Source organism: Nanorana parkeri, unplaced genomic scaffold (genome assembly GCF_000935625.1).
Source record: "Nanorana parkeri isolate BGI_ZX_2015 unplaced genomic scaffold, ASM93562v1 scaffold174, whole genome shotgun sequence".
NCBI classification, from domain to species: Eukaryota; Metazoa; Chordata; class Amphibia; order Anura; family Dicroglossidae; genus Nanorana; species Nanorana parkeri.
Window position 1 is genome coordinate 445186 of NW_017306442.1, and position 25890 is coordinate 471075.

General features: G+C 41.0%; 1 protein-coding gene across 3 annotated transcripts in view; it reads right to left on the reverse strand.

The window, feature by feature from the left end:
* Positions 1-8643: 8643 nt before the first annotated feature.
* LOC108785702 (glypican-5-like) overlaps positions 8644-25890 on the reverse strand; it is a 215539-nt gene continuing 198292 nt past the window's right edge. For 2 of the 3 annotated variants that reach the window (XM_018554831.1, XM_018554830.1), the window contains one exon: positions 8644-9448. In XM_018554831.1, the coding sequence (XP_018410333.1) occupies positions 9246-9448 (203 nt within the window). In that variant the 3' untranslated portion in view covers positions 8644-9245. Of the gene's footprint in view, positions 9453-25890 lie in introns of all 3 variants that reach the window. The other variant, XM_018554832.1, reaches the window with a different exon arrangement.

The window sequence follows — 25890 nt, forward strand, 5'->3', positions numbered from 1 at the left end:
ATGCATAGTATGGGTGAGCTTTAGCCATACTGTGCAAGAATGACTAACATACCGGGACATTACAGCACATCCATCTCTCAGTGTGCCCTCCTCCAGTGGTGATAGGTCAAGTCTCCAGTCGCTGCTCCATCCAAATCTACCGGCCATCTCCCCTGCCCCTTCTGGGTCCTGCAATGCCTCTTTTTTGGCCGTTAGACAGCCCATGATGATGTAATGTGCATGCGGGCAGGAATTAAATCATCCCTGTCAGCTCTATTTAAAGTGTGCAGTGTATATAGGAAAAACAAATCTGCAAGGAGCATGGAGGAAGTTTTATTTTTGACAAAAGAGAGTTTTCATATCTTGTTTGGCAATAAAACTCTAAATCCTAGCAATTTTCCAAAGTGTTATAATTTTAGGTAATGCAGAAAGTTTTGCATAGAACCCCTGGAAATCATCTGCAAAACTTGTTTTGCTTTTGACTTAAATAAGGGATCCATCCATAAGACGTTTTTGTGCAGTTGTTGTAGTCATCAGGATGTTGCTTTATTCAGTTGAGGACTAGTGGTTTCTATGCTTTGGTTTGTCTTGGACAACAAAATGCATTATTTAACGTATGTGAACCAATTATTGGTTGTTGGAGCTTTTCCCCAAAATTTCTTGTTTAGCTTTTCCAGACACAATGGTAAACTTTAGTTCTATTGAAAAAATAAAACTTGGACATGGATCATTGTCACTTACACCTTTCATTCTTATCCCCATGGTAACTGAAGAGAATATTTATTTTTAAGATGTAGTCAAACATATTAAAGTTGAAATACTGAATACAGCTAGGAAGGACAATATAAAAGAATAAGTAGAACTTTGTAAAAATGACTTATTATGCTGCTCCTCTTAGCCAGTTGATACAATGCAAGCAGCAGCAATCATCCTTTCTATACAAAATCTGCCTTCATCAAAGTGCCTGGAATCATATACAAAAGAAAGTGTATTGAAGGTATGGGTGCGAGGAAGACAGGAAACCTTTTCCAATGTTATATGAACAAGGTCATCCTGGCATCCTTTAAGAAGTATAGCCAATTGTGAGCTAGTTTGAGGAACGCTAACTTCGAAAGAGATGTTGGTGATGCCTTATTGTTACCTAAATCTGAATGCAGAAAGATCTGTGTCTGCAGACAATATTATCAGGAGGCAAAAGGAAATGTGATCAGATGGGACCCTTGATGATCCCAGGGAGGAAAAAAGATGAGACGTTTTATATTCCAGCTTGTTTGATTACCGGCTTAAATTAAATTAGTTAAAGTGTTTTAAAACAGTTCCTATTCTTGAACTAAACCCAAGCCCATCCTCTCTGTGAATATGCCATAGGTTTGTTGTGTTTCGTGAATATTTAGCCAGAAGAGGACACTGTCTCAAAGAAGTTCATTATTTGCACACAGTATGAGTGCATTTGTCCCATATTATTTTGATAAATAAATATATGAAATCTCCTTAAGTAAAAACAAATGGCATATGCCTGCCCAGTAAACAATAATGGACTTAACCCCTAGAAAAGGACACTTGTGAATAACCAAATTTAGAATATAAATTTGAAAAGGAAAGAAAGGATAGCCATAAGCACACCCATAATCTTAAGTGATGCACCTGTCACTGCTAGCTCCGCCCAATCGTTTTCTATTCTATTTTTTAATACCTTTTTAACTGTTTTTCTATTCTGCTCGGTACCACAGAGGGAGCGAGCAGAACAGCCGAGCCGAATGCCCCTCGCCCGCATTCGGCTATTCACTCACTGCTGTTCGGCATCTATGAGAATAGGCCGAACAGCAGCGAGTAGCCTGCCGGAGGTTCGGCTTAGCCGATCCAGATGTTGGATCGGCTGAGCCGAACTCCTTCTGCACTTCAGGTTGGCCAAACATGCTGAGCATGTTCGGCCGACCCGAAGCCACCTGATGTATGGTTGATTTCAGCCGCACCAGCCTGAAGTGAATAGCTGGAACAGCGTTTGGATCACTTCGCTTCGGGTCGGTTAGTCACTCGGCTGCCAACGGCAGCTTAGTGAATAGACCCCTTAATCTTGCAGTGTGGGGATAGCCCCACTGTAAGGGTTAACTTTAAAGAAAATGGGAGTTCTTCTTTAAATAAAGCATAGGATATTTTAGTGACTGAATTCACATAAAGCTGACAGCTGAAATCTGTATGATTTGCTATGGGAAAAGTTCACCTGTAGCCAGTTTTCATGCATGGGGTTGACTTGCTAAAGCCAAATAGACTGTTAGCTTTACAAGGAATTTGCACATTTCAGGGGAAGTTTCCCTTAGCTTAATGAATGTCATGAAGTTTACGTTCCCAATGAAAATCCAATCATGTGCAAGGAAAATTTTAAAAACCCAGTAATTTTGCTTGCACATGATTGGTTGATGGAAGTCAGCAGAGCTGTACCTCATTCAGTAAACTAAGGGTAAACTTCCCCTGCAAAGTGCCAATTCCCAAGCAAAGTGAACAACCTATTTGTCTTTAGTAAATCAACCCCATGGTGTTTTGTCATTTTGTAGACTCCGACATCAAATCTTCTGAATCCTTTGTTCTTAGGTTTAGGGGTGCACATGCTTTGTCAGGACCTGAATGGGGACCAGAACTTATTGTTTGATCTCCCAGATCGCCAGAATTATTCCATTCTGCCATTTTAGTCTGGACAATGACAGGGAAGTATTTGTTAAAACATTTCAATATTCGGTGACATTTCTTGACAAGAAAATCAAACAGTAACATTTGTACAAGTCAAGTATTCCTTTCCAGGATGACGCATCTGAAGGCATAAAAGGTCATCCCTTATAAGAACACCCCAACACATTCCTGGATAAAATTCTACAAAGAATAGTGCAGGCCACAGTAGGCAGGTTTTGTTATTATGAAGGTTTTAGTGTATTTAGGGAGATCATAGGTATTATGCGACTGTGAATACACTGGAGTGATAAATGCAGTACAATTGCAGTGCAGTTTTCACTAACATATTTGTTTTCTTATTTCTGTTCTCGTTCTTCTTTTATGGTTTCTCTTCTCCTATAAGTCTCCTTTTGACTGTTAAAAAGAGCACGTTTTTTCACCAAGGTTTTTTTTCTGTGGTCTATAAACCATATGACTTCCTTTCATTGCTCCCTTCCTCTTGTATTAAATGATTTGTATATGTTATCACAGAATGTGTTCACTCTTTGTTGGAAAAGGCAGTAGGGAATGTTTAAAACCACTTTCAGGTTTACGTTTTTGCTGTCTGCGACCCATTGGGGAGCTTTCTCTTAGTTTCCAGTTACAGACGCATAACACAAAAAAGTGAGAGGAAATTCCACCTGACACAAATATCACCAGAACAGGTGTCTCCATTAGATGATTTTCCCCACCTTCTGTTGCAGTGGCAACTGTCACATTTCACATCACTTTGTTTTTCCAGTGACAATGGTTACCAGAACAAATAGAGGTGATTTTCCCCTGCGGGCATACAGACAGCAGTATAAACATAACAGAAGTCCTAACACTTCTGCACCCTATCCCCCAAAAATGTCTAGAGATACACTTTAACAGTTACTGAAGCAATGGATTGGGGAACGTAAAGAGACCCTGTCATGTACTAAAAGGGAAAGCAGTAGGTCTTGTTTTGACATGGTACATGTAATTGAGGGAGGAAGGGGTGTCTGTTGCTTAAATATTCTATACAAAAATGTTTTCCTCTTTCTTCTGTCAGAAAATTGGAAGTACTCAAAGGGTCTAACTCAGAACTAGGCTCCAAATGTGGTAAAATTGCAAATCCCCTCATGCCTCTGAAACTCCCGCCTATAGCTGTCACGCAATGCCTCATGGGTACTGTAGTTTCACAAAAGCTGGAGTATCCAGGTTCTCTACCCCTGATCTAACTTCTCACCACAAAACCAAATAAAACAAATTGGCCTGAGTTGGCCCTTAAAGTGTAAACTACAGGTACATCTGCGAAGGGCAAACTAATCAAACTTATGGACCATTACCTGCATGATCCACTATGGAACATAAAGCTAATTAAATAAACAATACAAAGACTTTGTACATTGACAGGCCTTACAGATCTACTCCTCTTATCAGTAAATCCCAGCAGATGCATGATGTATACAATACAGTTCAGGAAATCAATATGAATGATGACTTCTCCTTTTCTCCAGATACACTAACCAGGTCTGCACAACTCCATAAAGCCAGAAATAAAAATGGAAGTAGTCAATGTTCTGTCTGCCTTTAATGGCAATTGCATACCAGTGTAAAAGCTCCTGTGGGATGACGACTTTATGCAAAATATGAATGACTACTTCCCACTGTCTTTCCCACCTGCATCACTTGCTTTGTTTTAAGTCATTTCAAGGTTGGATGCTTTTTTGTCATAGATATGCGGTATATACTAGCATGTCTGTGGAGCTTGCTTACTATTTTAGGATGCTGTTTATTGAGCCATAGTTATAAATAGTCTAAAGAAGGCTGGAAATACAGGTAGAAATGTAGAGGAAGAGGCTTCTGATATCTTACTCCCCAGTTTATGCAATGTGTACTGTGGCGGTGCAGAGGATGCCTTGACAATGCTGGGAAGCATTTCTAATAGAGTATAGCTCTTATAGACTGACTCATCATTAGGCAGAAGTAGATTGGTGCATAGAGGCACAGGTGGTATTTTTTTTTCCAACAGCTTTGGAAAATATATGAAACATCTACTCAAATGAGATCATATTTAAAGCAACATTCTGTTTTATCTTCTGAGGAGGACAGCAAAGAGTTAGCTCTAATAATGAGTATACTAGGTGTGGATGACTGCTGGTTACTGTAAAAATCATACCTTGATTGAAGTGGATACTATGCAGAGCCCCGTATTTCCTGGCTGCTGCAGCCGCTACAACAGGGAAGGGCTCCTGTCATATTTCCATCCCATTGCTCTGTCCTCATCTATTCACAAAAAGATTTGTATTTTTTTTCACAGAATGTAAAGTATTCTGTGAAAGGATGAGGGCAAATTTGGTTTGTACACCCATCCTATCTATTCACAAAAAGCTTTGTATTCTTTTGAATGTTTTGTGACTGGATGATGGGAGAGCAGGGGTGGATATACAGCCAAATCTCCACTCGTCCATTCACAGAATACCCTGTAATAAAATAAGTTGGTTACCTGAGGCAGTCAGCTTTCCTCTATCTCCACCTCTGTTTCTGGAAGTTGAATGTCCCTCAGCGTCCCCACATCTAACACAGCTGTATAAGACATGATGATGTCACAGGTCCTTAGACCACTGGAGCCCAGGGGAGAAGAGGCTGTGTGTACCGAGGAGCGGGTGAGTATATGTTCTTTATTTTAGCCCCAAGAACAAAACGAGCAGTTAACCCTTGCAGTTCTTGTTTAATGAATGCTAAACAAGTTAGACTCCGGTAAGGTGAATGTGTCCTATTTTGGATAGTGCTGAACATGCAGTTCATGGTCCAGTATTTAGATTGTATTATTTTACAAGGTAATGGTAAAAAAATCATGTGACATGGAAGGTATCATATCTGAGCATGAGCAGAAAAGTGTCACAGCTTGCATGTGCCTAGTGCAGCCAGAAAAATAAATACAGCCCTTGTGCCTATAAAACATCCCTTCTTATCCATTTAAATACCTAACATGAGACAGCAGCTCCTCTCTTGCATTGTGTTGTCAGTAAAGATGAGCAAATGGATTTGAACATAAGGAGAATTTCAATATATATACACAGACTTATCCGATCTGCAGTACATTTTACTGTTTATTAATCACAATTGTCTCGATCCTGGATATTCTGCGCATCACACAGATCTCCATGCAAAACCAAAAATGTGTGATTTGCCCATCCCTAGTTGTCAGATCATTGGCACTCCCCACGATCTTGGGGAAATCTTTTTCACAGAAAGGAGCAAGACAACAGCGACAAGAAGACTTGGGTTATCTCTTCCATGACATTCACCTTGTCCATCTGACATAATTTATTTATTAACAAACAGGCCTCCGATTTAATGGAGACCTTCATGTTGCTTGCGTCAGATGCTGGCAAAAAACCCAGAGCTAACAGTTTGGGTTTTTTTTTGCGAGCATCAAATACTTGCTGTATCTGGATCATCATCCCACTAACTGCAATGTACATAGGCAGAAATGTGGACTAACAAGTATGCCCAAGTGTTGATTATATTCAGTAATATAACTGACTTGAACATTTCCTTGTGTGCAGTTTTTTCATCATATGCATTATATGTAATGAACAATAACTGACCAGGCTCAGATAAGCTTCAGCCATCATACCTGATGTTTTTTAAAATTTAGATAAAAAGGTATACAATGTATTTCATATGTCTAGCTGGAGGTATATCAGGCTTGAAGAATGTTTATCTATACAGCAGACATGACTGTGCTGCGGTCATCCAATGCCTGCCTGTGGTTTTCTTACAAAATACTATGTTAAATTTGTTAGAGAGGCATTAAGGCTCATAAGCAGCATGTTTACAATTAGCGTCATATACCATAAAACACCTTTGGGCCAGAACATAGGTCAGCAGGGTAAAATGGAACAGCAATAAAACACTAGGGGAGAGGAATCACAAGACTCTCCGTAACATGCATCTATCCCCATTCTGTTCTTGATTAGAGTGCTATACAGTAAAGTTATACCACTGAAAGCTGCATAACATGTCAAGCCAAGAATTCTTTTTTTTTTGAGGGCCTATTTACACTTATGCAATCCGTCGTGTTAATGCTCATGTGTTATGGAGTAACACGCATGTGTTAAGTGAACGGATTGCTTTAGTGTGAATGGGCTCTCTAAAAAACCAGAATGAAAACAGATGACAAAAACCTGCATGACCTTGTTTTGTTGTTCATTGTAGTCTACAATGCATTGGGGTACCATTGATAATGAAAGGCACCGCAATGCACCGCTCATACAGCAGACACATTGCCATGAATTGTTGCAACGTATGCATTTCAGCACATGTTGCCACAACACACGTGTTAATGGGCCCAGAATATGTAGGATAATAGCTAAAGTAAAGTACATGTAAGTATACCTAAGTGAGTAACATTACGTTTGCTATAATGTATCATTAATATTTGCTTTTTCCATGTTTTTCAATCCTTTGTTGCATCTCAGCACTGTAGAGTTCTTGCAGCTGCTTTGCAGCCACTTCCTGTCTACATACCTGCATTCAACGGAGGCTGCATGGCATTTGTCATGGAGGGTTTCTGAGGGCAACAACATTGGATTATGTCTGTGCACAGCCACTTGTATTGTCCATTAGGAGCCCATGTGACAGATGACACAGAAACACAAGTGGGAGACATGGACAGAGTGTTGTCACCCAGACATTGCATGGATAAGGACCTTAACAGTCCGATCCCCAGGTATTATTTAAATGATAGCTGCAGATTTAGGGCACATTCGCACTGAAGCATTGTGCTAATTGATCATTACCGAGCATTTATTGTACACTCTCGCACAACACATCTAGCATATGGTTCCATGTGCTAGGTGTGTTGCTATTGATTTCAATGGCATCCAAACGCAACTCCCAATAGCTGTGCATTGCAGCGCAGCGCATGGCCACCAGGAGGTGTACTGGGGTGGCACTGAAGTGATTGGCAATGCAACACACCTAGCACATGGTACTGCAGGTGCATTGTGCAATAGTGTAAGCTAAATGCATGGTAACTAGGGATGAGCCGAACACCCCCGTGTACGGTTCGTATTCGAACATTCGAACCGCCGAAATGTTCGAGTACGAACTCGAACTCAATGCAAGTGTATAGGGGTCGAATGCTTGACCCCCATACAGCTGCCGGTACATGTGGCTGCAGCGGCCTGAGTCCCTTCAAATCCCCACTGTTCTCTCCGCCTGTGTTGGTGGAGGCAGCGGGGACACAGACCGCTGCATTGCTCCGCTGCCCCGTACCTCTGCAGCTGTCTTCCCCTGGTCTGTCGGCTTCTCCGTTCCCCTCACCGGCCGCGGCACCTCTGCCCCGCCCCCCTGCCTCCTCTTCATTGCAGGCTGGGAGCCATACCCAGCCACCTATTAGATATTGTAAAATGCAATAGCCAATAGCAAGCTGGCTATTGCACCCGCCCACTGCCTGCTGTCAATCAGCATGGGGGGACCTGATAGAGAACTTTCTCCTTCAGGCCCCTCCTCCGCTGAGCCCTAATTGGACAAAGTCTTGCACCTGACCTATGGTCAGGTGCAAGACTTTAACAAATCAGAGCTTCAGTGGGCATTTTGTATTATGGAATGTCCGCGGTCGAACAAACCGCGAACATCCCATAAAGTTCGCCGTTCGGCGAGCGCTCGAACTGCCGAGGTTTGATTCAAACTATTGTTCGAATCGAACACTCGGCCCATCCCTAATGGTAACATGCAATTAGCACAACGCTCTGGTGTGAATGGGCCCCTAAAAAGATTGAAAATAACTTTGAAAATGACATAAACATGAGATTGTAGTGATTGGGTTTACATCTACGGTAAGTAACTCTGAGCACAGCCCTGCCCACAATGTGGCTTTAGATTTATAAAGGCTACAGATTGCCTCTTCCAGCGTTCTCCTTTTTTTTGACAAAGCAGCTCATCAAGGGCTTGTGTGATTTAAACAACTTTATCAACCTGTTTTTAAAATGTTAAAATAGGGCAGGTAAACAATACAAGAAGAACAATGACAAACATACACATGTATTTGCTGACTTTAAAAGAGGGAGCAAAAGTGACAAATATCATAGAGGAGAATCCTAGAGGTATCTGTAACATGTGAAGCTCATCTTTGCTTAATGGCTTCTAAAGTGCAAAGAGACTCATAAGTCTGACACGCACAGCAGTAGAAATGGTATCACTTTAGCCCTGCCATGTTAGTTTATCAGCCAGGCAGGTTTGTCTACATTATTGGATTAGATATCGGACTCTGAGCATCTATTCACGGTGACTTTGTCCAAGTTTCACTTCTGTACTGTAAATCTCATATCTGCAACCAATCCGCTTAATAACTGAGACTTTGTTTTCATGTTGTTTGAGGTGTGAGAGTTGTTTATTATCTGTCACCTCCATCTGTACTGTTCCCGAGATGTATGTCTAGCTTGCCAGCCTGTCATCCCATTTAAACCGTGGGTTGACTCATCCAAGGTCATTCAGCATCAGCTCATGCTGTCTTTTCATTTTTTTGTCCTAAAAAGCTACTTTCTTGCTTCTCTTGTATAAGGCTTCGGAGGATTAGGAGCAGGTTCTTACAAAGTGGCTGCAGCATTGCAAAGCTGTGATATAAACTGACACATAATTAATAAGGAAGCCACAACAATAGCCGAGGAAGTGCACACTCTGCTACCAGAGTCGGATGAATCCTTCTCTTTCGGAGATGTTTTGGTGGCACCGGGGTTAGAAGCTATCTTGGTTAGGTTCACCATGCTTAAGTCAGTCCGTCTTTTTATATCTGGAAAAAAAAAGAAATAACATAAATGTTATTTACCAAAAGATTAAAATGTATACTTCAGCTTTTGGTAGATGCTGGTTGGTGGAATCACTCCCTGGCTTGTACCATTTGAGGGATGACACCCCCCCCCTCCCCTAAGCCTTGAAGTTTTACCCTCCTGCTGCATTTTTCATATGCAATTATAGGAAAAGTGAGACCTCTCCAGAATACTTGTGTAAGATAAGCAGACATAGAAACTCAAATGAGATATATATAAGAACATTCAAATATATGTTTTCAGTAGACTTTACCTAGGCTAACACACATCAATCACTGTTTTTGATACCCATGACAAACATACAGTATGAAAGAATGTACTCCACATGAACTGATCATTTTTTGTTCTACTTTGATGACAATCTGGCACAGGTATATAGCCAATCATAGTGTAGGTTTGATATCAAGTCCTCCCTCTATTCAAATTGAGTATCTAAATGAAGTCTTCATATAGGATATCCAAAAGCGGTCCAACTGAGAGGTAGGCAATACCGCACACGAAACACTAACAAATTAACTGTAAACAAACTGGAGGCTGTCTGCAACTCAAAGAGTCACCTGATAGACCTTATATTTAAAGCTGGCATCAGGCGAGGCTTGAACTTTCACCTGGTAAAACTTGTGAACATGCGAATGGATGATCAGGTGGCAGCCTTGAAAATCTCGAAAACATGCCTGATGCTTAATGCCCAAGAAGCACTCACAGATTTAGTAGTGTGTGTCTCGGCAGGAAAGGGCGGAACATGAAATCATAAGCATTAATGATGGGCCACCAAGAAATGGTGGGACAAGAAGCTGGGTCCCCTTTACAGCTACCATCAGGGATGACAAAGTTGGAGTCAGTCTTTCTTATGGGGGCAATGGCTGCAAGGCCACAGTTCAAACTACATGCAGACAACAAAGGATGTAATGGGTTCAGACAAATGAACAGGAGCACAATTCTCTGTTTAAGGTGAAAAGCCAAGACCATCTTGTGAAGGAAGGAGGTTTTAAGCCTTAACACCGCCTTGTCCTTGTGCAAGACTAGAAAGGGATATTACAGGATAAGGCTGCAATTCCCAAGCATGCCTAGCTGAGGTAATGGCAACAAGGAATACAATGTCGCGAGTGAGCGTGGAAAGGGGAACACTACCTTTAAAGCGTTCAAAAGGTGATTTTTGAAAAGAACAAATTTCACATCCCAAGGATGGCCACACAGGGGGAGTCACATGAGAAACACCCTGTATGAAAGTCTTAATGAAAGAATGAGTGGCTAATGGTCTTTGGAACTAGATTGAACATGCAGAGATCTGACCCTTAATAGTACTTAACGCCAGTTGTTCATTCGGGCCTGATTGTAAAAAGGTCGGATCTATCTCACAAAGTATTTTCTAGGATGAAAGTTTATTTCCTTGTACTAAGAAAAGTATGCCTTCAATGTGCGATGGTAGATTTTGCAGGAAGTTTACTTCCTGCTTTTTACATTGTGGGGATCCCCCAGTCTGAGAGGCCATGCTTATGTCATTAAACCCAGTGACTGTAAAGCTGGATAGTAAATAGGTGCTTAGGACAGACGATCTGGTTGATCTGGAAGAGCCCACAGAGTGTCTGCCAGGAGTCTGATTCGGTTGGAGTACCACATACACTTGGGCCAGTCCGGAGCTATGAGTATCACCACAATATTTCCCAAACCTGAATGGATTTGTCCCACAATGACAGGATGTTGAGTTCAAGGGTCCTGGAATGAAACTGTTAACCCCTTCCATAGGGATCAAATATAAGAAAAATAATGACACCCAATGTTTCTAATAAATAAAGTAGCTTCTGATGCTCAGTCCATATACTGAGTTTTCAGAGAATGGTTCACACCAGAAGATGTGCCATGAATGGAAAGTGCTCTGAGGCTAACTAACACAGTATCCAGGTGTGAAAAGCACCACAAGTCCCTTTTCAGGTAGGCCTGAAATTGTCAAGTCCAGCGGGCTCCAAAACTATTGCGGAGGATATGCCAATCTGGAGAGCTGCATAGGAGACCAATACAAGCAGTGTGTATAGAAAGTATTTATTATAGAAACAAATGATCTTAAATTAAAAGAAAAAATAGGTAATTTTGTTCTCAGCAGCAAAAAGATGCAAATTCTCCTAGAACATTAGCAAAACACTGAAGCATACAGGGACAGGAGGGGTTATACCAGGCTGGTCACTGTTTTTTGTTTGCAAGTATCCAAATCCTCCTGGGGGGCAGCAGTATAACCCAAATGCCAAGGAATTCTGTGTCCCTCAATGAACAAAAAATAAATATTGAACAATATGATTGAACAAGATGACTGCTGTAATACATTGTGTTTCTTGTGGCTTTTCTTATATAGCTGTTTTGACCTGTGAGAAGTGTGGTCATTATACAATGTGAAACAGGCTTTCACAGATCACTGTCTGTCCTCTGGATCCAAGTGCACACTATATTATTAATCAAAATGAGCTCTGCTACTGTATTGCAAAACATATTTAAAGGCACAGTAGCTTATTAAATGGTATTAGTTGTGTAAATTTTGCGTGTGGGTGTCCTGATGTCAGTTGACAAGGAATTATGGACTTGGCTGTCATTAGTATGCACAATGAATCTTAGAGATATTTGTATGCAGTAAATCCAGAAAGAGAAATGGAAACCTTTCAGACTACCATTACAGATAATTAGGAATAAATTCCAGAGAAAGCATCAGTGCGGAGACAGACACCAGCATGTGTCGTTCTATCACTGTCACTGTGTGGAGCAGACACCTCCTAGCCTCATCTGCTCTGCTCTCTGGGGACTCCAGGTCACTCCTCTCCGCTCTCTCTGTCCCAGTCATCACAATCTCCTTCACATGGACTTATTATGAGCATCTTTTATTATGCTGTCTGAGCTGTTACAATGTCTGACTCTCAATCGTGTCCCTCTCAAGATCTTTTAAAAAACATCTTTATAGTTTTATAATCACATCTTGGGAATACATGACACCCACAAACATCCAGAGCTAGGGCTTGATGCACATTTCTGTCTTGCCAAGCCGACTATGGCATCCAGTATACTACCGTAATAACGAGTCAAGCCGAATGATTCTATACTGTATACATAAACTTAAGGATTCACGTTTACGGCCCACTCCAATTCACTCTGTCAAAATGAAAGCAGCCTGCAGCACCCATATATATATATGTATATATATTTTTCTTTTTAAGTCATTTTTTTCAGGCCCCTACCTACTAAGGAGAATACCATATACACGACATCAATAACCTTTCTCTATATTGCAGCTAATTATGCAATGTCCTTTAGATCTACCAACAACTATTCTGTGCAGGGGCCTGCTGCCTGACTGGATACATATCGAAATGATAGTAAAGATTGTACAGTAAGATTGTACGCTGTATGACCAGCTTTACAGTAGATGTCTCTATGCCACTAAGGCATCAGTGGGTTATATAATCTTAGGGTTACATATTTACAGGGATGTAAAAGATTGGCAGCACTCAAGCACCAGTAACATGTTGACATTTTCCATGTTCTCTCTGGACTCTCTGCACCCGGAGCCATGCTAAACCACTAACTTGGCAGCAAATCACTCATGTTACTGCACATGTGACGCTAAGTTACTATTTTCAGCTCAGCTGGTTGACCAAGAACAGATGAGCAATTCCAACTTAAAGGGTTATTAAACCCTCTGTTTTTTTTTGCATATATCTACTGCTAGCAAGCAGTAGGTGTATGCAAAAAGTGTGGGAAAAAACGCTTTGAAAAGGGTTAATACTTACCTGTGTGTTCCCCTCGCACTCCCGTCCGAAAATGTGAAAATTCTCGGGCGGCCGCAAAGCATCTTGGGGCGGGCGCATGCGCAGTTCACATTTTCGGCCGGGACGCGAGGAGAGACAAAAGGTAAGTATATGGACGCGTGCACCCGCATGCAGACACCGTGGGACAGGAAGTGCCAGCAAGGACAGAGGAGTCAGCGCTGGATCAGAGACCCGCCGCACCACTGGAGGGACAGATGAAAAGGACAGGAAGGAAGAAGAAACATCATTTAAGGTAAGTGCTGACATTAACATTGGGGTGAAAAAGATTTTTGACTTTAATGTCACTTTAAGCTAAATTCAGCTTATATAAGTGCTACAGAAAGTAACCTTTGCTTACGTTGAGGCATAGCTGTATTAATCACAAGACAGTTGGAGGTCTGTGCCTTGGGTAGCATGGTAATGGGTTTTCTCTTCGTTGATATTGATCAGTGTGAGCGCTTTGGTGTGGAAAGTTAAAAAACAAAAACATGGACTCATATGCCCTCACCCGTATCCAAACAGGATATAATGAATACAATATCATGCATCCAACATTCTCTACAGTTGTTCACATATACAGTATGTATATGTTGGATGCATTATAATGTATTCATAATATTTTTTGACACTCCAGTCTAGATACTCCTGATAAAGTGGAGCAATCTCCGTGAAAATGTGCAGAGAACAATTTATCCAAAGATCACTTTGGTTCTTCTTTCTTGTATAATACGTTGTATACACATGAAGAATGGTTTGATACACATCATTATTTCTGTATAGTGGAGTTGGATATTTAAGGGTGATAACAAGTTTGTTACATGTTAGAACCAGCATCATCAAACCATACATTTACGGTATGTGTTTTATATGCTGTTTTAATATGCTTATATGTGAATAAAGAAGGCATTTTTTTAAAATAATGCACACATATGTGGTATCGCTGTAAATATCAAGAGAAGGAAAATTTATTTTGTTTTGTTTTTTTGATGGTGGGTCATGGTAATAAAAAAAAAAAATATGGCAAAATTTTTTTTTTTAAACCCTGATATTTAAGCCAGTTTTCTTCTCATAATAGAAAAGTCAAGAGATATCTTTTACCATTTACCACCAAACAAAGGCCCAATTTGCCCTAAACTAAACAAGGTCTCATTCACCTGGATAAACTCAGTAGCTGCAAAGATATCAATAGTTTTGCTAACACACACCAAAGTTGCAAAACTGGGTTCAAGCATTAAGATTTCTTTACCTTCTTTCATTAAGGGATTAAACTACTTCACTAAAACTCATACATTGGCATTGCCCCCAATTTACACTTGGATCTGCCCCCTTTCCTGAAACTTAAAGGGTAACAAAAGTTCCTAGGTAGTTAATTTGTCTCCCCCAAATTGGACCTAGTGTGTGACTGTAGTGGATACTTTATTTTTTAGGATCTGGGAGAGTAGGAATGAATGGTCTATTATCATCTTTATAACACTTCAGGAAACGTGTCGCCACTAATAAAGAAAACACGTTCATATATACACTGAAGTTAAAATACTGCTCAATACAATGTGTAACCCCCAATATACTACATTTCACAGATGACTCTATTATAATACTCTACTAAAAGTTATTTTTTGGGCCCTTAAATATAACATTGCTCTACAACAGAAAATCATTTTGATTGTCAATGTTTAAGATGCAATATATATTCCGCTATGTTATTTCCATGTTCATTCATGACTTGCAGCAGCAGTATGAAGCCTGTCTGGCTTTGCCTGGCTTTCCCAGTCTGCCAGCACAATTTCTCAACCCCTCACCACAGATCAGCCACATCCTGGAACACCTAAGCATCAGAAATTTGCAGATTTCAGCAGTCTGTCTGAAGGATCAAGATTTAATACGGGAGGCAACTAAGGGCAAAAACCGTCCCATTATAACCAGCACATGGTTTATACAAACCATCATATCATACGCCAAGACGAGGCCCAAGCTGTGACCTTTCCTGCTTTGCTGCTGAGAGGATCTTTGCACTATGTTACTGTATTGTTACTAATGCTTCCAGTGACCTCTGCTATAAGTGGGAGTCATGTGAAGCCTGCGCAAGCAAAGTAATGACATACATTGCCACAAAATATCAGCTATAACCCCCAAGGTACCAGTAAGAGGACATTGAGCAATGGTTGTAAGACTGTCACCATGCACCTTGGTATGTGGAACTGAAGTTGCTTTGATCTCAATTACCACAGAAAATCAATGTATATCTGAAGCTAATCTATCAGTCTCCAAACTTATTTTTTATCTATGGTTATATGGTGTGGGTCTGGCAATATATATAAAAGTTTGTATTATTTAACCCCTCTCTAACCACTTGTTAATGCTACATAATTCATTTCTATTCTCTTTCTGTTTTTGTTTGTTTTGTTCTTTTTGTAGCAAAAGGTCTTATACACATGGATGTGAGAGCCATACAGAATGTACGACCAAGCAGATATCTGTACCTGGGAGGGACAGCTGTTACGTGCAGCCGCCTGTACAACTCGGTGAAAGGATGCAGTTGCACATTGCTTAACGCTGATCGGAACTTGTACATCCATACAGGTACATGCATCTGTATGCCCATTAATGTAATAAGTAGATAAACAAAAACTCAAAGGCGCACTACATAGACTATTTGCACTCTAAGGCCTCATTCACACACAACGCAAGAGCAAAATTGTATATTGCGTATATACGCGAGTATGTACATATATACGCACATATGTGCGTGCACTATATGCAATCCCAGAATGCATCATTCGTAATAGAAATTTTAATGAACTGTATGAGTGTACGTGCGTATACGCGCGTAAACACGCGTATATGCGTGTAAAATACACAGATATACGCTGCCCGGACGCATCTCGATTCCATTCTGTTTTTGTGCATGTTTATGCTACGCAAATATACGGCTCCATACGCAGCTATGTGTATGGAGCCATTTATTTGCATATGCTGCATATGGTACAATACGCGTGTATGCGCATAGCATATACGCGCGTATATGCGCGGTAGTGTGAATGAGGCCTAAAGGTTTCCACCACAATCGCAGGAGATCATAGCAGAAACTTTGAGAGCGTACATAGAAGGGAATATATCAAACCTTAAGCAGACAAAATCTGGTTTGGTTGCCCATGGCAACCAATCAGCTTCTCTCTTCAGTTTGTTCAGTTAAGATTTGAAAATTAAAGGGGGAAGCTGATTGGTTGCCATGCACAACTGCTCCAGATTTTGTCTGCTCCAGTCTTGATAAATTCCCCCCAATGTATATCCAGGGTACCGTTCAGTTTTCATTCATCTACTTACTACAAACTGCTGAATGCTGATTTCTGATTGGTCCTTGCACATTGTTATTAGATAAGTACAAAACACTGAGCACTTGTATATTATTTCCTTTGTCATATGTCCCTGTATTCGGATATGTTTATGGGAAATTCTACTTGCTAAGGATCTAACATACGAACAATAACTATTACTACATAAAATAAAATGACTAAAGGAGGCAAGAAAAACAGTCAGAGCTTCTTATCCACATCCTAACAGCTCAAAGGCTGGAGGCAGATGGACTGAACATGTACTAGAGGGGAAAGATTTCCAGTACTTGAGTCTTTTTAAAGTGAAAGTACACCCACGCATCCTAAAGCGAGGGGCTTAGTAGAAATAACAGAACATATTGTGTGCTGTGCTGCCCACATGCCACACACAGCGATTGCCACAATACAGCTCACATCTGCCCTGAAGTGACATAATCTGTTCCAAGAATACTTTCGGCTCCTCTTCTGCCAGCCAAATCTCTTGTCTCACATTCAGCATGCATCACAGTGCCTGAAAGAATACATTCTAGCTGTCAAGCAAACCGAAGACTTTGCTAAAAAGTGAAATGCGCATTCTGTGTAGATTCAGAAACCCCAGGCTCAGATTGGTGAGCAAGCCACACAGGCCGTTACATAGCCAGCCATGACTGATAGAGGGCAGTGCCAACATGCCTGCTCACAGCGTTGGCTTGTAGTACTAGAGTGCATACAGTAGTAATATACACTACATGCTACTTTTACAGGCTGAGAAGAAGTCACAGACCACCATTAGATACACTGTGACCTTGGACGTCTCAAAATTTAAGTTTTAGGCATGGCAGTTTAACGTCAAAATTTTGGACAATATACATTGTTAGCAAAAGTAACTGTTAGGGGGTCTATTTATAATCAATTTGCACAGCATTCACCCTACAAATGGGTCAGAATTAGATTTAGGGTTAGTTTGCAAATCAGTAATCAGTTTTCTGATGTGATATATAAATGTATTGCAGATATAATAAATGTGAGCTGAATAAACACATACACTAAGGGGTTTATTTCTAACCAATTTGCAGAGCTATTCACCTTTACATATCCTTCTGAATGTTCATCCTGTGCAAATAGATGCAAAAATGAACACTCAAATGTATGTAATACTGCATTATGGCTACTGGATGGAGCTGAGGAACATAGGAAATAAGTATTTAATGTATGTCCTTTGCTCCTCAGCTTCATCTAATGGCCATAATGCAGTATTACATTGGAACTGAAAAAAAAAATCTAACAATGTATGTTTTTGCATCTATTCACACAAAGCGAACATTCGGAAAGATTTGTAAGGTGAATGGCTCTGCAAATTGGTTAAAAATAGACCCCTTAGTGTTTGTATTTATTCAGCTCACATTTACTATATCTGCAATGCATTTATGTATCACATCAGGAAACTGATTACCGACTTGCAAACTAACCGTAAACCTAATTCTGTCCCCGAAACCTCATCCTAATATGAAAACCTAGTCTTTACCGTCAACCTAATCCCCAACACTAACCTAAAATCTTCAGTAAAATTTACATTACCACAATAGTAAATATTGTGCTAACGCAGCAATACATACTATCACAACAAAAATATAATGTACCAGAATAAGCCTATGAATATTTTTGTGTCAATGCACCAACAAAACTGTGCCCAAATAAAATGATATATATAGGAACTCAGGAGTTTTTTTTAGAGCCCACAATTGAAATAGTATAAAGGAGAAATAGGAGATTGACAACACAGTAGCCAACAATACCATTTGCTTCAATATAACACAGAAAAGAAAAGAGCAGCACCCCTAGTCAAACATCTCTATGATTAAGCTCATAACGAGCAAAACGCGTCAAGGAGACCAGGTGGACTGCTTATGTACCAGAATCTGATTATTGAATAGTAGTGTGGCTCTTTTCATTTCTGTGTTATATCGATGTTCAGCTGAAATGAGCTGGGAACTGGCACCCATGATTGAGTGGCTATAGAGATAATTTATCTGAAGTGGAGCGTGACCTTTGTTTTCAAATACCCTTTGCATCATGGGAGAGGATTTATTTTCCTTTCTCAGACCTGCAACCTGCTTAGGAGATGGTGTGGGCACACATACATTATGACTCATACTTCTTTGCATTGGTCCTGGCAGTTATAGGCATGGAAGCACCTTTAAAATAAGTGCATTTCACACAAAGGGTTGCAGAGCTTTAAAAATTATAATGAGATTAAGCTTCCTTCGTAGCACTCACCCCAAAGGAACTGCTGGATTGTATGGGCCTTCCTAGCCTTTCTACTGGTGATTTGCCCTGTAGCTGCTCCCAGACATTCACCAACCCACCCGTGGCAACCGAAAGAGATAGCCACCCTGTCAATCTTCTTTTTCAAAATGTATTGGCTCAAACATCTAGGGAATAGGGAGTTGGGGGCGCAGGATACCCAGAAACCTCAGCAAATATTAGTGTCTTTGGCTAAGGTTGAACTCTTTTTGCTTTTCCACAGGTTAGTGTAGAATAGGTAGACCAGATGGACAGCTACTTTTAAAAAACTTCAGCCCCCCTCACGGGCTGGTTGTAAACTTTTAAGCCAAGACTGGAAATTAACAAAGCAACTGAGAAATAAGGTCCCCATGCAATGACCATCCAGAAGCAGCTTCTCCTAAGCTCTCCTGGAAACTCTGCAATGTAGCAGATTCCTCTGAGGATGCACCCTCTGGGTAGTCGCTTTCCCATTTCTCCTGCTCCAGCCTCCTCCCCAGGCAAAGAGCCAAGGAGGCACAGACCTCTTCTTACAAGGACCTCTCTATACTCACACATCCTTTCAAGGCAAAGCCTGGGAGGCAAGCTCCCTTCTAGAAGGTCTCCTGAAATATTTATCCCCTTCCCCAGCTAACATCACTTGTCATTAACCTCCTAGTGACAGACCAGCATGAGATACATATTCACAACCTACAACACTGTATCTTCTTAAGCTTTGTCCCGTAGGACAAGTTCATGAACCCAGATAACAATGATCATCAGAGCTCAGGCTAGCTACAGCCTAGCTGCAAACACTAGTTTTGGAACAGGGACACTGCAGCTTTTGGCACCATTTTAGAGAGCAGTGAGCTTTATTCTGCTTTGAAGGATACTACTATGGTAAGGGTGGCCTGCAGTACAGGAGCTCTATAGTGGTTACATAATGTTATTTGTCACAGGGGGTGGGAGCAATAGCACCATCATCACTAATGCCATATGATATCACTGGGAGGCACAATTATGACACCTCCATCATAAGTGACATATGATGTCATTGTGCAACACCCCATCCCCAGTGACATGTCATTTTATTGGGTGGGACAATTTTGTCAGCACAGCAGCTGCCAGAAAAAAGCTCAGGCCTTTCCAAAGCCCTGACAGATCATTATTCATTTAGCACTGTAGTAAGGAGAGAAAGCAGTACTGCAGTCTCAGTCCATTGTACATTGAGATGTTCATGTAGATAGAAAGTATCTCGATGACCAGTTCATCTTTCTCCACTTTTATTAAGCATATTACTGAACTGTGCCACTTGACATTCTCCAGCATCTGCAGATTACTATTCTTCAAAAGAAAATAATGCTTACGGCACCATTCAGTCTATTTATAATAAAGAAAATATCTCCAAAATCTTTTTTACATGCATTCTCCAGTCTAATGGTGGATCTTGGTTTGAAGGTTAGAAGTGTGGAAATTGTGGAGAAGTGACCAGTTGGGTGTCTGTAGTGAAGTCACTCTAGCATCCCATAATTTTCCCTTTCCTTTTTAGCTCATTTGGCTGTGAGGCTCTTTGGCAATTAGTTGACATGGCTTTAGTCCAAGGTGATGATCCGCTGCTGTTCCTGTTTTCGGGTGGAATCATTGAGGAGGTGTCTCAAGACAGAGGTAATTTTAGCTTTACCCTTGCTGAGATTAGACAGCCTCCTGTATTGAAAACTCACTATAATCCTTTGGATGAGCTGCCTGATGATGAGGTCACGTCAGTATGTGTCTGCGCTGCAGGAGAAAACCAAACCACCTAAAGTAGCGCATCAAACATCAAAGTCCATGCATAAAGGGCACATTATGGAATTTCCATCTGGGACCTTAACACTGCGAGTCTGAAACGACTATTGCTCTTGATTTTTAGCTATCAAATCCTAATTGCACTAGATTCTACAGAATACAAAAAATCACCCTTTGCCTGCCGAATCATCACCCTTCTAGTAACTGTATGAGACCATATGATTAACATACAGTCATGAACATTTTGTGCTCCAGTTTTTCAATGAAACAAATGAAACTGCAGAAAGCAAAATATGTGATTGTAGTGCATCCCAAGTCCAGCTTCCTTGTACTAGTCTGCATTAAGATGGATTACCATTGTATCACCGTGAAAATTCATTTCTCCACAATATCTGCTGACGCTGCAAGTTATCACCCAACAGTTTTATTGCTTTATGTTGTCTCCAGCATTCTTATTCTACTAAGCTGCCATGACCTGCGAGAACATATATTGATGTGGCAACAGCGTTCAGTATCCTTAGATTAAATTCACCACTCAGGTGATATGATTCATTATATTCTGTGTAAATGCTGACACCACTTCAACAGTTATTCCACAACGCACATAAATATTACATTGTACATGCCACAAAGTTGAAAGATGACCTTTCAAAAATATTTACCTTACCGCCTTTTTTTTCTGACAATTCGCAGAGCCATTCACCCTGAAAATCTTTCTGAAAGTTTGTTCTGTGTGAATAGGTCTTCGTATATTTTCTTTTTAAGTAGAATGTAATGTAATGCCACGTTCAGGCCACTAGATGGAGCAGGGGATCATAGGATATAAATACTAATATGTTCCTCAGTGCCATCTAGTGGCCAAAATGCAGTATTACATTACATTCAACCTGAAACGCAAATAGACTAAGAAAGTTCATTTTTGTCTCTATTCGCACAGAATATATGTTCACTAAGTCACTAGTGTCACTTTAGCATTAAACTTACACTAAAAAGCAGGTATTCCTATAGAAAAAAAAAAGAATATTCCCATTATGTAGTATTTGTTTTAAGTTTACCAATATATGCTGGAATTGCCTGGATTTTAAAGAGACTTCGATTTTTATCTATGCTTTTTTCATTATAGTATTCCGTTTGAATGGCTCGGGTCCAAGATAGGTTTGCTGTAATGCTTCCATCACACAAAAGTCAGGAAATGTCTCATGGAACATTCCCCATTCTGTATTTATTGCTGTGATATTCCCAATAGGTGCATCTGAATGTAGTTATTTGGCTCAGAGATGGCACATTGTCTTGACTCTGGATTCCTTTATGAATGACTGCTGGTGTATACAGGATGAGCATACTCTGACTGCCCATCTATCAGCTCTGGCATTTGTTAGATAGAGTGGTGTCTCTGGCTTGCACATGTTCGGCCCTAACTGCCCTTGCTTTATAAAACAGGTTTTCTGGGACTCCAGTCACAACTTTATTTGATCTAGTTTTGGATAGAGCAGTGAAGGGTTTTTCTGCTGTATGTCTATCCAGTGAGGAGACTTCCCTGATTTCCTGTCCTAAATCCAGTGCAGGAAGTACGAAGAAATTTCACCTTTGACATTTGTCACTGGAACTGGTGCCACCAATACAATACTACTATTGACAATGCCGTTCTGGGGTAGGGATGCATATGCGGTGTGATAGGCCATACCGCCCACCTCACTGATGTCACTGGTTACAGGGGCTCAGAGGGACACTATCGTGAGCATCCCACTCGGCTCTAGGCAACTGGTGAGAGCAGTAAACTAGGCGGGAAGCCAGACAGAGCTCACAGGTTGCTAAGAGCTCTCAGCAAGCTGGGACAGTATGGCTGCCCCTCTGCCGCCCCCCTGATCTTCTCAATGGGGACATGGACAGCAGTAAAAACACCTCTTTAGTTCTTGCAGGAATTCAATATAATGCTAACATTTTCAGTTCTGAGTAGTTGTGCCCTGGATCTCCCTGCCCTTGATTCTTAGGTGAGGTTCACACCTACGCGATCCGTGACCACGCGGCAATCGTGCATGAAACTGCGTGGATTACCGAGCGTTCACAGAGTCGCCCTCCACAGCCGACTGTGTTGGCAGTGCCATTATTTTCTAATGGCACGCCAGTCGCGCCAGACAGATCGCTTGGTTTCCTGCCGCGATTCTGCCCTTGCAATAGAACATGCTAAAAAGCAGCGACTCGTGTCTCGCAAACAGGGCAGCCAAATCCGGTGTGCAGGCGTTTACATGCAACTGCTGTCACCTGATCATGTACTGTTTCCGGCGCTGCTCAAACTAGTGGAGCTATATAAGGCCCCATTCACACCAGGGCGCTTTGTTGCATGTTTTTTCCCCGCGCTGAAACGCATGCAACATAAAATCCCATGTATTCCTATGGGAGCCGTTCACACAAACACGCTGAATCATGCGGGAAAATACACCTGGTGTTTGAAATAGTCCAAGAGCTTTTTTTGTGGCACCTATCAGCCCATTTTGCCTTATAGACTTCAATGAAAAGGTGGCGATCAGCGTTTTTTGTGTGTTTGTGCACATTTTTTTAGCGCGTTTTTGCAGCTAAAAACGTGCCTTGAAACACTGTTGCTTCTGAACAGAAAACGCCTTTAAAACACACTGAAACGTGCATAAAAAATTCACAAAAACGTATACAAAAATGCATGCAAAGCTGTCGCCCTGGTGTGATGGAGGTCTTAATCCTGTATACTAATATTAAAGGATCAGGTGGTGTGACATGTATACCCATAACTACAGATTTCTAGTACATGCCGATAATATGGGGTTCTTTTTCCTCTCTTACACTCTCTCAATGGTTACTATTATATGTAACAGTGCCCTGTTCTTTTAGCAAGTAAAGAATACTTGTAGAAGCAGCACGGTTTTTGCCCAGTTGCTACATAAATGCGTCAACGCAATACAAAATGCCTGTCTGTGTCCAAACAGCAACTTCCCTGCTACTGCATCAGAAAATCAATACAATATGGCCAATCCACTGGTTTTCCACTGCTGTTTACTTGGCAATGACTAAAAGAATATAACTAGTTAAAGAGGCAGTGTTGTCATATGTGGCAGCTACACTTTATTTCTGTCCATACAAGGACTGATGTGCATCATAAGGTGATACGACATGCCCTTTGTTTACTATTTACCATCTCAGAAGCACCCTGAATTTTGTAGGCAGAGGCTGACTTCTGAAAAGTCGTTAGGGTACTGCATTGTGGCATATGGGGGTACATGTTTGCTTATGGCAGGCTTGCTTTTAAGAAAAACTGAAATGGTTTTGAGCCAAAGTTATATTTTATAGTACATCATTATTTTGCCTGTTTTATATTTTGTTTACTATTTATATAAACTCTTTAGTTTTAGAAATAAACATTTAATAGATGCAAGACAGGGCTGGATTTTTGCATAGCCAATGTAGGCTGGGGGTAAGGGTGACAATGCTGTGGAAATAGCACACAGACATCCACCTGTCATGTTGCTGATGGTCAGTAATACAGTCCCATGTATAATAAATTCCTCCAGACTATGATACTGCTCGTGCAATCCACTCAGATTTACATTACTAATAGTTTTCTCCACCGTGTCTATATATCTAAAAGCAAACTGCTCACAAAACAGCTTGCCCTACGCTGGTAGTCCTTGTTGTTTGATGTAGTGACGTAGAGTGGTCAGACTGTCTTCTTCAGCTTTTTTTTCCCCAGTTTCAGCAGGTATTCCCTAAGTGAATGGCCATAGGGTCCCATATGTACACAGCAGTGGATGGTGGGATAGTACTCTTCTCACTCATTCACTTGCATGTATAAATTTAAGCTTCGGCTATTGAACTCTGTAAAACACAAATGTTCAGCTGAGCAGTTAAGAATAGCCTGACATACATGAACAAGTCAATAGAGTTTCACCTGCTGGTATTAAATGCAACTATAATAAAGCCCAACTGCACTCAAAAATTATTTATTTCCATTCTTACCTCCCACTTATTTCTAATCCACCCTGCTAGGCTTTTGTTTCGCCTTATCTTGTTAAGTAAGATATACTCACCAGAGTTCTCCTTCTAGACCTCTAGGTCCCTCACTGCCTCTGTTTCCAGGTGGGGGGACTGCAAATCCAGGGATGGTGCCTGAGACTATTAGTCACCTTCGCTCCCTTCTGCTGAAATCGATCCTTTTCTGGATCCTAAGAGGATCCTGGCCAATGGACATACAATAGGATGTCTCCACGTCTTGCAGGCACGGACCTGGACACTCAAAGAGCTGGACGTAACCAGAAGAGTAGAAAAATCGGGGCTACAGTGTTATGTGACCACGCTGCAGGGTAAGTAAAAAAGGGCTTTTAGATAGGGTTATGTTATTTTACATAGTGATCAGATGGTGGGGCATGGGAGGCAGGGTTGGGTGGGGGCTGAAATTGTTCCCACTGTTGGGTTTTAATATACTAATTTGCAATATATAATCTTTATCTGACTAAAGAAAAATATTTTTTCCTTTTTTTATATATTCTTAACATGACATTAAAGGCAATTTTTCAACCCCCCCCCCCCCCCCCCAATGCGTCTGTAACCTTATTTGAAGCCTCTTGCTGCGATAAGATCATCTTCTTCCTTCCACTCGTTTCCGAAAGTCCCTCCAGCGCTGATGTCGCTCTCTGATCCAGAGCAGACTCCTCGTGTCCCGCAAAGTCTGTCCGGCGTGCGCGCTCCCGTCTGCCCGTCTGCATCTATTCAGTTTAATTTTCTCTTTTCTTCCCTTCCCTCTACTGCGCATGCGCCCGCACACTTCCTCCTTCACAGCCGTTCGGGAGGCGGAAATTCTTTAGTTAAGTAATTAGGTTTTTGCCTACTTTGTAATTTTTTTTTTAAATCATGGGGCGTATATCTAATGCTTGATAGCAGTAGATATGTGCCAACAAATAAGAGACTTTAATTCTACTTTAAACACAAAGAAAATGAAGAACATATAATTTCCTTCAACAAAGTCCACAAGAAGGCTTCCATTCTGAGCAGCAAGTGTTAAATAAAAGGGAGTTTTCTGGGATCTCTCTTCTTGATGTTGCACAAGCCAACGTCTCTTTATTACGCAGAGTGTCTGTCACTGCCAACCTGTAATTGCCTTTAGTTTAGCAAATATTCAGCACACATCACCAGCTCTCCACACCAGCGTCTACACTCAGTCAAGCAGAACAGCAGCTCTATCACAGATGACAGTTATTGACAGGGGCTTTGATTGGACTCTGCACTCTGAATATT